The sequence below is a fragment of the Artibeus jamaicensis genome, unplaced genomic scaffold (genome assembly GCF_021234435.1).
Source record: "Artibeus jamaicensis isolate MK-2021 breed Jamaican fruit bat unplaced genomic scaffold, CSHL_Jam_final contig_685, whole genome shotgun sequence".
Taxonomy (NCBI): domain Eukaryota; kingdom Metazoa; phylum Chordata; class Mammalia; order Chiroptera; family Phyllostomidae; genus Artibeus; species Artibeus jamaicensis.
This window is the reverse complement of record NW_026521924.1, coordinates 35492411-35503560: the sequence shown is the minus strand read 5'-3', so window position 1 is coordinate 35503560 and position 11150 is coordinate 35492411. Positions and strand designations below refer to the sequence as shown.

Genomic DNA, 11150 nt, shown 5'->3' with positions numbered 1-11150 from the left:
TGTGACTCCATTCAGAGTCTCAAGCAAAGGCCTCAGCTTCAACTAAGTCACATGCGTATGAGACAACATGGACTTCTCCACGTACAACACGTGGTTTCCGCCCAGATCTTTGAGGGGAAGACAAGGATGCCTATTAAACAGGTGCAGCAGGGGACAATCCTTGTGTGTGGTGCAGAGGAAGGCGGGGGTGTGCCCCACACACAGGGAGACCCTGGTCTCACACGTGCACTGCAGGGCCATCTTTTCTCCTGGTCAAGGATGTCAGTGGCCTGAGCAAGTGGAAGGTGGCCAGGAATTTGCTACTGTGCAGGGACTGCTGCAGCCCAGGCCTGTGGGAGGACAGACACCGCTGCCCAGCCCATCCCTGTGGGCTTGCTTCGGAAGGCACCCAGAAACCCATGGCAGCACAGGGGGCACTTGGGAGCTTGGAAGCACCTGTCCGGGACAGCCCTGGGGGACCGAGTGGGGGGGCAGGAGGCCACTTCTGGGAGGTCAGTCTGTGTTGAAGAGCAGAGCCACTTGGGGCAAGGGCTGAGGCTCAGCTACCGGACTGTGCCCAGACCGGTGGACCTCGAGGCTGACCAGCCTGCACATGGCAAGCAGGGCATGACGGGATTCAGGCAGAGCCAGACAGGACCACTCACTTCACGGTAGAGAAGAAAGTCTTAAAGTCTGCATGTTTATTTTAATTACAATTTACATGACTCCAACAGAGCAGCCCTGTTGCTACATTCTAACTCAGCCATTAAGTCCTATAAAAATAAACCCAAGCTTTTACAGTAACTTAACACAGAACCAAAATCTCCAGAGCTACCCAGGGGGTCGGTCCCCGAGGTGCCCCATCTCGCCGCAACGCCCTGCCCCCCGAGGGGCGCATGCTTGGGCCAGGTGCCCCTCGTACTCATGCGACAGTTTACCGCCCACTTCCCTCCCACCTCCTATGAAAGAAACACAACTATTTACAGCTCCAAGGAACGTGCTCCCGGTCAGCTGGGCTCACAGGGAACATGGCCTCATTTCCAAGTGGAGGAGACACCGCCAGTGGCTGGAGTCGAGCCCCGCCTGGCCAGGTCAGGGGCAGGCAGGGCACAAGGCGGGGACACCACCCAAACCCAGACTCCCTGGGGAGCCAGGCTGAGTGCGCACAGCCCTCAGGGGTGCCCACACCTGCAGGCCCCGCCTCCGCAGCACCCCTCCAGGCGGCAGGCGGTCTGTGTACTCACACAACATGATCTGTGAGACGCCCCCTTCCCTGCCCGGGGTCACACTCCCTGGGCTGGCCCTGCCTGGCTCCTGAGACCCCACCAGTGGCAGCAAGGGTGCCAGGCCAGCAGCACCAGGGCCAGCAGGGTGAGAGAGCTGCACCTGGCTGCCACGCAGCCACATGAGATTTGGTTCCATCTTTAAAGTCAAAGTGAGGATCGAGCGTTCGCTCTCGAATCCTTCTTTCAAAAATACAACTGTAGACTGGACTGTGCAAACTGAAGAGGAAGGGGTCCAGAGGCCCAAGAGGTCTCCCCAGAACTCCCCGAAAATAAGCGGAACCGAGTCCAAGTTGAGTGACGACCAGAACAAAAACAGTGGACGGTGACCTGACTTAGGCCTGCCCGGAAGTGCAGTGTCCTCACTCTGTGGCATCTGCTGCTGCTTCCGCCAGAGCCTGGGGGCGGGGGGGAGAAGGGTGGGTGAAGAGGGGGCAGGACACCACGTGGTACACTGAGCAACCCCCCCAGCCCCAGCCGGGCCAGGTCTGCGCTGACCTCCCACCAGCCCAGCACAGAGTCCTCTATGTACGCACTGGCCCTGGCAGGGACAGACTGGCACCCAGGACCCCGTCACAGAGGCAGGGCCATCTGCAACAAGAACCCGGCTTCTCACAAGCTCTCCTGGCTGACCCACTCGAGTCGCAAGCCCCCTGCCCCCAATTTCCTGGTGCTGGGCCCCAGGGCCCAAACAGCAGCTGGTGATGCAGACGGTCGAGCGTCAGCTCTGAGCTCTTCCTGAAGGGTCTCCAGCCAGGGAACCCACGTCCCCACATCCGCACTCAGAGAACCCCAAGGGGACCCCACTCACCTTTGGCCGCCTGCTTACACGCGGCCAGTCCCGGCTCTGTGGGAAGTCGGGTTGCGCCTCGTGGTGCTGCTGCCCCTGCCCCCTCGCAATCCGCCTCGGAATCCACGGCCACGAAGAAACCTCCCCGACACCCCGAAGGTCTCCGTGTTGAGCTTCCTCTCCTCAGCCCACGTGGTCCTCCTGGAACTGAACCAGACGAGGGTATGGAGCTGACTGCAAGGGTGCCCACCCCAGCTTTCTGAACCCAGACTGAAGGCCAGACGCCACTGTGCTCCTCACATAGTCGAGGGCCGGCCGGCCGGCCCCACAATCCCCAACACTACCGGTGCTCCCCAGCCAGCTCGTCCTCAGAACAGCCTGCTGGGCGCAGAGGCCACACCTTGGTTACCCAAGACAAGTCCATGATGTGAGGGCTGCAAAGAAGCCGCCGGGCTGGCCTGACCCCGAAGTCTCAGGAACCCACAGCAGATCCCTTCCGAACAGGCTGCCAGACAAGGAGGGGCCGGCTGCGTGGGCAGGGTCCCCACCAATGCACTGATGCTTTGGGGGTGGCGGGGACCAGCACGGTACAGCCACAGCGTCCTCTGTGCTCCCTGAGCACCTCCAGCGAGGACCCACGTCCACCCCCAGTGTCTCACTCACAGCAGCAGCGGCAGCAGCCACATCCCCACTCCTTTCAAGGCCGCCAGCCCGCTCCCCTCACACCCCAGCGGTGGACCTGCCAGCCCGGCCTTCGAAGCCAAGCTCCTCCCCAACCCGGCTGAGACGCCCCCTGCTGAAGCGACTGGGCGGTGGCCGACAGCTGCTGGCTGCAGCACCTGTGCGAAGACGCAGTCGCCTTCAGCCTGGGCCCTCAGTGAGTGGGAGCCGGTCGTTACCCAGCCTGTGGGCCCCACCCCCACACGGCCCGCCCAGAACAGGCCCCGGAGGCCCACGTGCTGCTTGCGTCACCCGTCTCCACCCCGTTCTCCCCAATGCACGTTATCCCGTGTGTGCACCCCCCCACCCATGCTCCCCTCCAGAAAGCCTCAGCACAGGGGGTGGCAATCCCCAGCAGGGGTTCCGTGTACCCCCAGTGCTCAGTGGCCTAGCACCCCGCCTGCCGAGTGGGTGGGTCTGAGCCCCCAGCACACCCACTCCGTGCACCTCACGCACGGTGCAGCTGACGCATGGGCAATGCCAGGTCGTCAGGTGCTTTGCACAGAGCACAGGGCCAGGCCCCCCGAGTCCCACCATCAGGGAAGAGCACCCACAACAGGACCCTCTGAACGCCCTGCCCTGCAAGGTCAGCCGGGGTCCAGGAATTAAGTCCCTAACCACTGGGGGGGAGCCCAGCCCTAAGGGAGAGAACCAGGGGGGCTGCCGTGCCGCTGCCACTGTGTCCACCTGGGCTGAAATGGGAGCGGGGCCCTGAGAGGCTTGCCCTCCAGCCTCACGTGCCTGCCCACCTGGTCTTGAGCTCAGACGAGATGTTGTCAAAGAAGGACTTGGACTTGTCGTAGTAGCAGGAGGGCCCCAGGTGGTCCTCCTCGGCAGGGACTTCGTCACTCGGGGTCACCACTGCAGGGTCCTTCTCCTCCCCCTTCTCTGCTCTGTCATCTGCACAAAGAAAGGGCACCCTGAGCTGTGGGAGCAGATGAAGCCCTCTGTCCCAGGCAGGCCCTCCTGGCCACTCAGCAGCGGCTGCTCTGTGCTAAGTGGCACCTCCTCCTACAGCTTCACCCCCCACTGGCCTTGACCACCAGGGCCAGGCCGTCCACCCCACAGGGCACGTCTCAGTCACCCTCGGAGGGTGCAGCCCCCGAACTGGCCCCCCCCTCGCCCCAGGCTGTTGTCCTCTGACCCACTCTGTGGACGCCCCTTGGGGGATGGGCGGTGGGTGATTTCCACACACAGACTCAGACCTTTGAAATTCAGCTTCTTCTTAAACTCCTTGTCCAGCTCCTCTCGGTTGAACTGGGCATTTGCACTCTCAAAATCGAAGTCACCCTCAAACCGGATTGTGTTCTCCTTGACATCGGTTGGGCGGCTTTGTCCCCTGGAGCGGTTCCTGGTGCGCCTGTTCCCTGTGAGGAGAAATGACAGACACGGCTGGGAGCCACTGGCCAGACAAAACTAAGTGCGAGGTGAGCCAGAGAGGGGATGGAGCACACCGCAGCCACAGCCCCCGGCGCCCCACCCCCATCGCACCCCCAGAACAGCGGGCAAGTGGGCAGCGGCAACTTGGCCATCCCAGGATGCAGAATGGGGAGCACTGGTACCTGATCTCCTCCTCTGGGGCCTCCTGTTCTCGTCATTGACCTGCGCTGGTGCCTGCACAGTGGCAGGCTGGCTCACGTCTACGACACAAGAAGAGACAGTGAGGTGGGTGCCTGCAGGGCAGAGGCCACTGGTGGATAGCAGCAGGGGCATCACCCCAGGGGACATGTGGCAGGGGCCTGCCCTGGAAACTCGCATGATGTTTCCAAGGGGCTCAGTGCCTTTCGCAAGGCCCCAGGCAGCAGCGTTCGTGGACAGCAGAGGGTGCTCACCCCAGGGAACGCGAGTCTCGGTACCACCGGTGTTCTTGCTGCTTGGTGGGGCTGCACGCCCATTGAGCTGCACCCCCGCGGCGCCCTTGCTGCTGGGTAAGGGCTTCTTGGTGTTCAGGTTATCGAGAGAACCAGTCTGGACGGCCTGCTCCACCATGGGGCTCTTAGCGGCGGGGACGGACAGGAAACCCGCTCCTGTGTTGGGGAGCAGAGGCACGTGGAGAGGAGAGCAAAGCAGATGGCTCCCTGCCCCCGCAAACACTCGTGTTCAGGTGGCAGGGCACCTCCTCTGCACTAGCCCTGCAGCCAGGCCAGCTCCACTCAAGAGCCCTGACCCGCAGCTCCGTGTCAGGAAACCACAGGAGGGAAAACCACCGGGCCGTGATCGAGCTCTCCCAGTGGTTCAGAAACAGCTCTCCAGACACCACACAGGTTTTGATCCTGAGGGAACCTGGGGGGTCCCGAGATGCTGGTGTGTTCTCCATCCGAGAGTGTGTTTCGTGCTAGTCCCTGCTGACTAAGAACCGCCCAGTCTGGGATTGTCCAAAAGTGCAGTGGTCGGCCACTGGAGCTGAGATGCAGAACACTGTTGTCTTGGTGGAAGGAACGAGAAAGGCGGAAAGAAGAAACTAAGCACTAACAACAGAGAACAGCCCGCACTGTTCTCCAGAGGAAAGGCTCGTCCTGAGGAGGAGGCTGAAGACCCCAGGCTGCCCTTGGCAATGGGGCCGCACTGCCGGCCCAGGTCACACACGCGCAAAAATAGAGCCTCAGGAGGGTTCCCTTAGAAGCCGTGCAAGTGCAGACACTTCCTGGCTGGGTTCTGCTTGGGGGGGGGGGGGGGGGGGGTGCACAGAGGCTGGAGACGGAAGCCAGCCACGATGGACCTTGGGACCCCACCCGAGAGGGGCAGCCCAGGACAATTCCTCACAGCCAGATCCAACTACTATTGCCAGAGCTGACTGGCCCCTGCAGGGTCCCTACGAGGGGCACTGCCCCAAAGCTCCTCCTCCAGCCTGTCACAGCCTCCCGAGTGACACGTTTTCTCACACCCGGACAGCCAGCACGGACAAGAACCTTGGGCCTGCCTGCTTTCTGTGACATGGGCAGCGCAGTTATACCATCTTGCCCAGGACCGGTCTGCAGAGTCCCAAGAACAACGGCACATGCAGAGTACCTTGGCACAGGAAGAAAGCATTACTCCTTGGTGAACTGCAGAACACACGCAAAGCACGGACTGACAGGCATCGTCCTAGACATCTCCGCCACAGTGCGGAAGGGGTGTGCCTCTGGTCACACGTGTGAACACCACAACTCAGACAAAATGGGAAGAGCCACCGCGAGCTGAAGCCCAGAAACTCCCACCTGGGCCACTGCCAGCAGACAGGGCGCGGTGCAGCATGAACGAGCCGGTCACCGGGCCCACGCTGTTCACCTGTCAACGGCTCAGGCTGGTCACCCCACTTTAAAGCGGCCTCAATGCATGCAGCCCCGAACCCCAGAGCAGCGTGTGGGCTGCCCCGCAGGCTCCCTGACAGTCCGGCCCCATCACGCAGGCCCTGCAGGAGGGGCAGGCCTCGGGAGACGGCTGCTGCACAGCAGGTGGAGCCAGGAGTGGCGGGGGCAGTGCGGGTGGAAACTGGCTCTCTCTAACCCTCCTTCCACGCAGCACTGGCTAAGTCTGCGCCACGTGCTGAACGAGAGACACCACTTAACTGGCCCACGGGCTCAGCACTCTGTCACAGCCAGTCACTGTGGCAGCACACGCTTTACCCCTCGCTCTCTGGATGGCAAGACAGTGTGCAGTTCTCCAAACTGCCGTACCCTTGGAAGCGAGCTGGTGTGGCTCTGAGGACATGTCAGGCTCTGAGACAGGCTGTGGAGATGGAGAGGAGCTAGGGCTGGAGGCTGCGGCTGAGGCCGGAGGGCTTACCAGCTTCTCTGAAAGAGGAGAGAGGAGAGAAGAGCACAAAGAGAGGGCACAGGTAAGTAACGAGAAACTCGTCCTGTGTCCAGCAGGCTTAGAGAGGGCTGAGTGTCCGTCCTGGGACACTCTGCTCCACAAACCTAGTCTAGGACACGGGGAGCTGGCCAAGAAGGGCGCTGCTGCACCAGAGGCAGCACTGACGGCAACGGGGCTTCCCAAAGCAAGGGCCCAATCACACCCTATGGCTACAGCAGAACTTGGAGCCGAGGCCACCAGCTCCACGGCCCACCTGTGCTGCAGAGCTTCGGCCAGGGCTGGGCAGGCCCTCGCTGTGCACGTAGGTGGCCTCAGCCCAGGGCTATCCCACCTGGAGGAAGGGGAGGTTCTGAGCGAGGTGCTGACAGAGGACCGGTGGAAAGTGGTGGTGGCGCTGCGTTGGAGTCTTATGTTTACAGGCTTACAGGTGGGCAGGCAGGTAGACGCACTGTAGTTACGCCTGGCAGTTGCCAGGCCTCTGAAGAAGAAGTGTCATGGCCTCCCCCAGGCGAGGCTGACACCCACGCGAACGTGGGTTTGGGTCGTCTGTTTCGAAACTCAAAACTGCCACCCCTCCTCTCAGCGCCTGGTCACCTAGCACTGTAGTGTCTGACGTTGTGCTGAGTCACACACTGAGTGTGCCCCACAGGCTGAGTGTGACAGGAACTCGGTGGCCCCCACACAGAGCTGAGGCCCCGCTTCCTAGAGATCAGGGTGCAGCACTTCAGCAGAGAGAACGGGGTACTCACCTAGACCCAGGGAAGCTGCGTACTGCTGGCTGAGCAGGGAGCTGGCAGCCAGCTGGCTGTAGGGCGGCATCCCTCTGAAGGGGCTGTAAGGCACGTGTGGCTGGAAGGAGGAGCCCGAGCCCAGGGAAGACTGAGTAAGGAAACACACCCGTGAGAGAGGCGCCAGGAGCCGGGACAGCACTGTCCAGGCAGAGACAACCGCCTGATCGGCCACCCCGCTTCCCAGGGGCTTGGTGGCTCCCAGCGGCGAGCTCCTGGGTGATCTCTGGGAGTTCACAGCTGTCTTCTCATTTCCTCCCCAGCCCCACCTGCCCAGGCAACTCTCAGTGGAAGTCTTCCCCAACTCCCAGAGCCCCACTGCCTGCCACCAGCTGGTCAGTGCTCTGCAAGAGGGCAGAGGGGCCCTCCTCAGCTTAACCTGCCCCCACAGGAAGGGGCAGGGCTGTGGCTGGGAAAGGACTTACAGTCCCCCAGGTGCAGCTGAGGGCTCCCTCCACCCCGTACCCCCGGGAGTCTCCAGCAGAGAAGCTGATGCATACTTAACTTGTAAGTCAACCCAGGCTCCCTGCTCACCCTGGACAAAACACCCCCTGGCCCTGCAGGCTAGGTGGGTAGCCCCCAGCACAGCAATTTACCCTCTGGGCAGGGTCAAGAGAAGGAGCCTGCAGGCCCAGCTAGCACCTGCGCCACCCATGCCATGCACACCATGCCACTGAGGTTCTAAACTGAGCTGGCCAGAAAGGACAGACAAACCTGACACCCCAAGAACAGCCTCCCACCCCCACACCTGGCACCGACACGCACACCCACCGACTCTCTCGCTCCTCTCACATGTGACTGCAGCCCCTGGGACCCAAGGCTTCCACAGCAACACTGACGGCTTGGACAGACTAAGCAGCTGGTCATTAAAAGGTCATTCCTCCAGCTGAGTGTTCTGGCCAAACACCTGACAATAAGCTACCCTCGGACACCAGCACCTTGGAGGAGCCGCGTCCCCCTCCCTGGCAGGGGGCCACACTCACTTGGACGATGGCAGGGTCTTGAGGGAGCGTGTGCGGAGCTTTCGGAGGCTCGCACACTGTGATGTCTTTGATGTCGCTCCCCCGGAAGATGATGTACTCATAGATCTCCTCTCTCGGGGGGGCCGGCCTGTCGGTGGGTCGGTCTTCAGTGCCGAAGGACCTCACTGAGGAGCACAGACAGATGGCATCAGTGGTGTCCTCAGCCCCGTGCATCTGGTCAGCCTTCCAGGGGGGGCAACCCCCGCCTGGGGTGCCCTCCAGGGCCGGGTTGCGGCATTGTTACCACTCCACCCCTGGTGTCTGACAGACAACACCCACAAAACCCCATCTGCAAAGGTCTGAAAAGCTCTGGGTTACAGGGAACGACAGGGAATGACCCCTGCACCTGGCATTCGCAGGAAACCACGTTGCCAGGGATGAGCACAGAAGGCCCAGCGCCTGCTGCAGCACAAGGTCTGTGCCGCAGGCTGAGAGCCCACCAGCTGCTGTCTGACTGCAGGTCCAGGGACTGGCGTATTCTCAGGAGAGAACCAAACAGACCCCCCCACAGCCAGGCTGGGAGGAGCCCTTGCACAAACAATCGCGGCGCGGGGTGGGGGGGGGCATCCAGAACTTGACACCCACCCCCAGCTTCTGTGTCCAGGGAGGGACCTCACTGCCGCTGCAGGAGCCCAGCTGAGCCTGGGCTCCAGCCTGGGGACAGCCTGTGTAGAACCTAGGAACAGACCCTGCTGCAGACCAGGCTGCTCTGGGTCTCCACTTCTCCACCTGGGAGAACAGGCCAAAAGGAGTCCACCGCCTGGGGCACAGATGCGCGTGTACCTCGTGATACGAAACTACCTCCAGGAGCCACGCAACCCAACCGAGAACTTGAGCGCCTGGCTCTGCAAGGAAATGCGCTCCAGGAGTGGGGCCCCGTGGACTGAGTAGAGGTCGGGCTTGACCCCCAGAGGATGAATGCCGGTTCTCCGGCCCACAAGACCCACCCCCCGCCTCTGCAGATCCGGCTGCACTCAGCGCTCCCCTGGAAGAGGCAGAGAAAGGACACTCGCCATCTTTCCTGGAGAATGCAGACAAAGAAACTTTGAGGCCCCCTCCTGCCTCCACGAGGCCGGGGAAAAGCCACAACGCAGTCATTTGGGGAGGGTCAGTGGTCCCCAGGGCGCAGAGACAAGCCCGTCACTAAAGCGCAAACCCTCAGGTCGAAAGAGCGGCAGGGTCGGCAAACGGCTGCAAGTGGGGGCGCTCGGGCCAAAGCGCCGTCCTGGCAGGCGGCTCTGCCCAGACGCGGAATTAGTTCAGGCTCCGGGCCCTGGCTGCTTAATAGATTCCAGAAGGGCTCGCAGGAGCCTGCTCTCCTGCCCCCCAGCCTTCAGGGGAGGACCCGCGAGCCTCCGGCCCCTCGCCCCGCCCCTGCGGGGACCTGGTTCCCGCGCCAGCTGCCCCTCGGGCAGGTGGGGAGGAAGCAGCAACCGACCCCCACCTGCAGAGGTAGGCTGCGCGAAGGAGGAGGCGGCGCCGTGGAAGCCGGACCCGCCCCACCTCCCCACCCCGACGCCGGCTGGGCGGGCGGGCCGCACACAATAACCCCACGGCTGGGGGAGACCATTGTCCCGACGCGCCCCTGGGGAGCGGAGTGGGGGGTCGGGAGGGCGGGGAAAAGGGGCCTCCGGGGGTGGGAGCGGGCGGGGAGTCCCCGAGCCGCGGCGGGTGGGGATGCCTGGAGAGTAAGGGCTTGCGGGGGACGGTCTGGAAGTGCGGGCCTGAGAAGAAGGGAGTGGCCGGCGGTGAGGGCCGGCTGGAGGCGGGGGGAGGGGCGGCCGGGGGTGGAGGCGGGCGGAGGAGGCCCGGGCCAGGGGCCTGCGGGGGGCCCCGCCGGTGGGGGCGGGCTGTTGGCGGGCGGGGTCGGGCGGTTGGGGCAGCTGCGGGGCCGCTACCTTTGGCGAGCGCCACGGTGGAGTTGTCCGTGTCGATAGTGTAGAGAATGCCCTCGTAGCGGATCTGCGCCTTGGAGATGAGGCTGATCTTGCTGCCCAGGTACGGGGTACCCGACGAGCCGCTCATGGCGACGGCCGCCCGGCCGGGCCCGGCCCGCTCCGCTGGTCTTCGCGCGGTCGCCTCGCCGTCCGCTCCGCCTGCGCGCCTCCACACAGCCGCCCGAGGGGCCCGCGCGGGGACCAGCTAGTGAGTGGCGGCGCGCGGCCGGGGTCTCTGAGGGGAGCGCGGGGGAGGAGGGGCCGCAGCAGCCACATCCGGGGCCTCGCGCCGCCACGCCCCGCCCCGCACGCTCGCAGCCCATTGGCGCACTGCGCTGGCCGCTCTTTAAATATGGCCGCACCGCCCGCCTGGGGGCGGGCCCACACCAGCGCCTGCGTAGCGAGCCCCGCCCTCCCAACTGGCTTCCCCCCCACCCCACCACCACCTCCCGCTTAAGTCGGCTCCCGGCGGGCCCCGCGCAGGATGGGAGAACAGGAGCAGGAGGGCTGGCCTAGGGGAGGGGTGGGAATCGGGCGTCGTAGAATGCGCGTGCGCGGGGTAAGCTGGCAGGGATGGCGGAGCAGGATAGGTAGGCGGAGTTGGGGGGGACTGGGGGCGGGGCGCAGCGCGCCGAGCGCTGGGCGGGGACGGAAGCTCCAGGCCCCGCCCGCCGCGCTTGCCAGCTCCGACGCGAACCCCCGCGCCTGAGCGCGCGGACTGCTGTGCTGGCCTCGGTTTTCTTTCCGCGGGTGCGTGCTCACTCCTTTTTGCCCTCCCCGGGCCAGAAAGTCGACCAGCTGAGTTGCGTCCAAACCCCTCCCCCTTCCCCAGCCCC

The 11150-nt window shown here is 63.7% G+C and overlaps 1 protein-coding gene across 3 annotated transcripts; it reads right to left on the bottom strand.

Moving 5' to 3' along the window:
* Window positions 1-665: 665 nt before the first annotated feature.
* LSM14B (LSM family member 14B) lies at window positions 666-10616 on the bottom strand. Of its 3 annotated transcripts, none has more exons than XM_053671067.1 (10): window positions 10276-10616; window positions 8339-8502; window positions 7317-7446; window positions 6378-6545; window positions 4605-4799; window positions 4335-4412; window positions 3978-4139; window positions 3522-3672; window positions 2074-2259; window positions 666-1660 (listed from the first exon to the last, which is right to left on the bottom strand). In XM_053671067.1, exons 1-9 carry the CDS (start codon window positions 10400-10402, stop codon window positions 2088-2090), a joined length of 1347 nt encoding a protein of 448 aa, XP_053527042.1. In that variant the 5' UTR covers window positions 10403-10616; the 3' UTR covers window positions 666-1660; window positions 2074-2087. The 3 variants fall into 3 exon arrangements, with proteins under 3 accessions (XP_053527042.1, XP_037009442.1, XP_037009443.1); XM_037153547.2 differs by having other exon boundaries at window positions 6429-6545; window positions 10276-10615; XM_037153548.2 differs by lacking the exon at window positions 6378-6545 and having other exon boundaries at window positions 10276-10615.
* Between the last annotated feature and the right edge of the window lie 534 nt (window positions 10617-11150).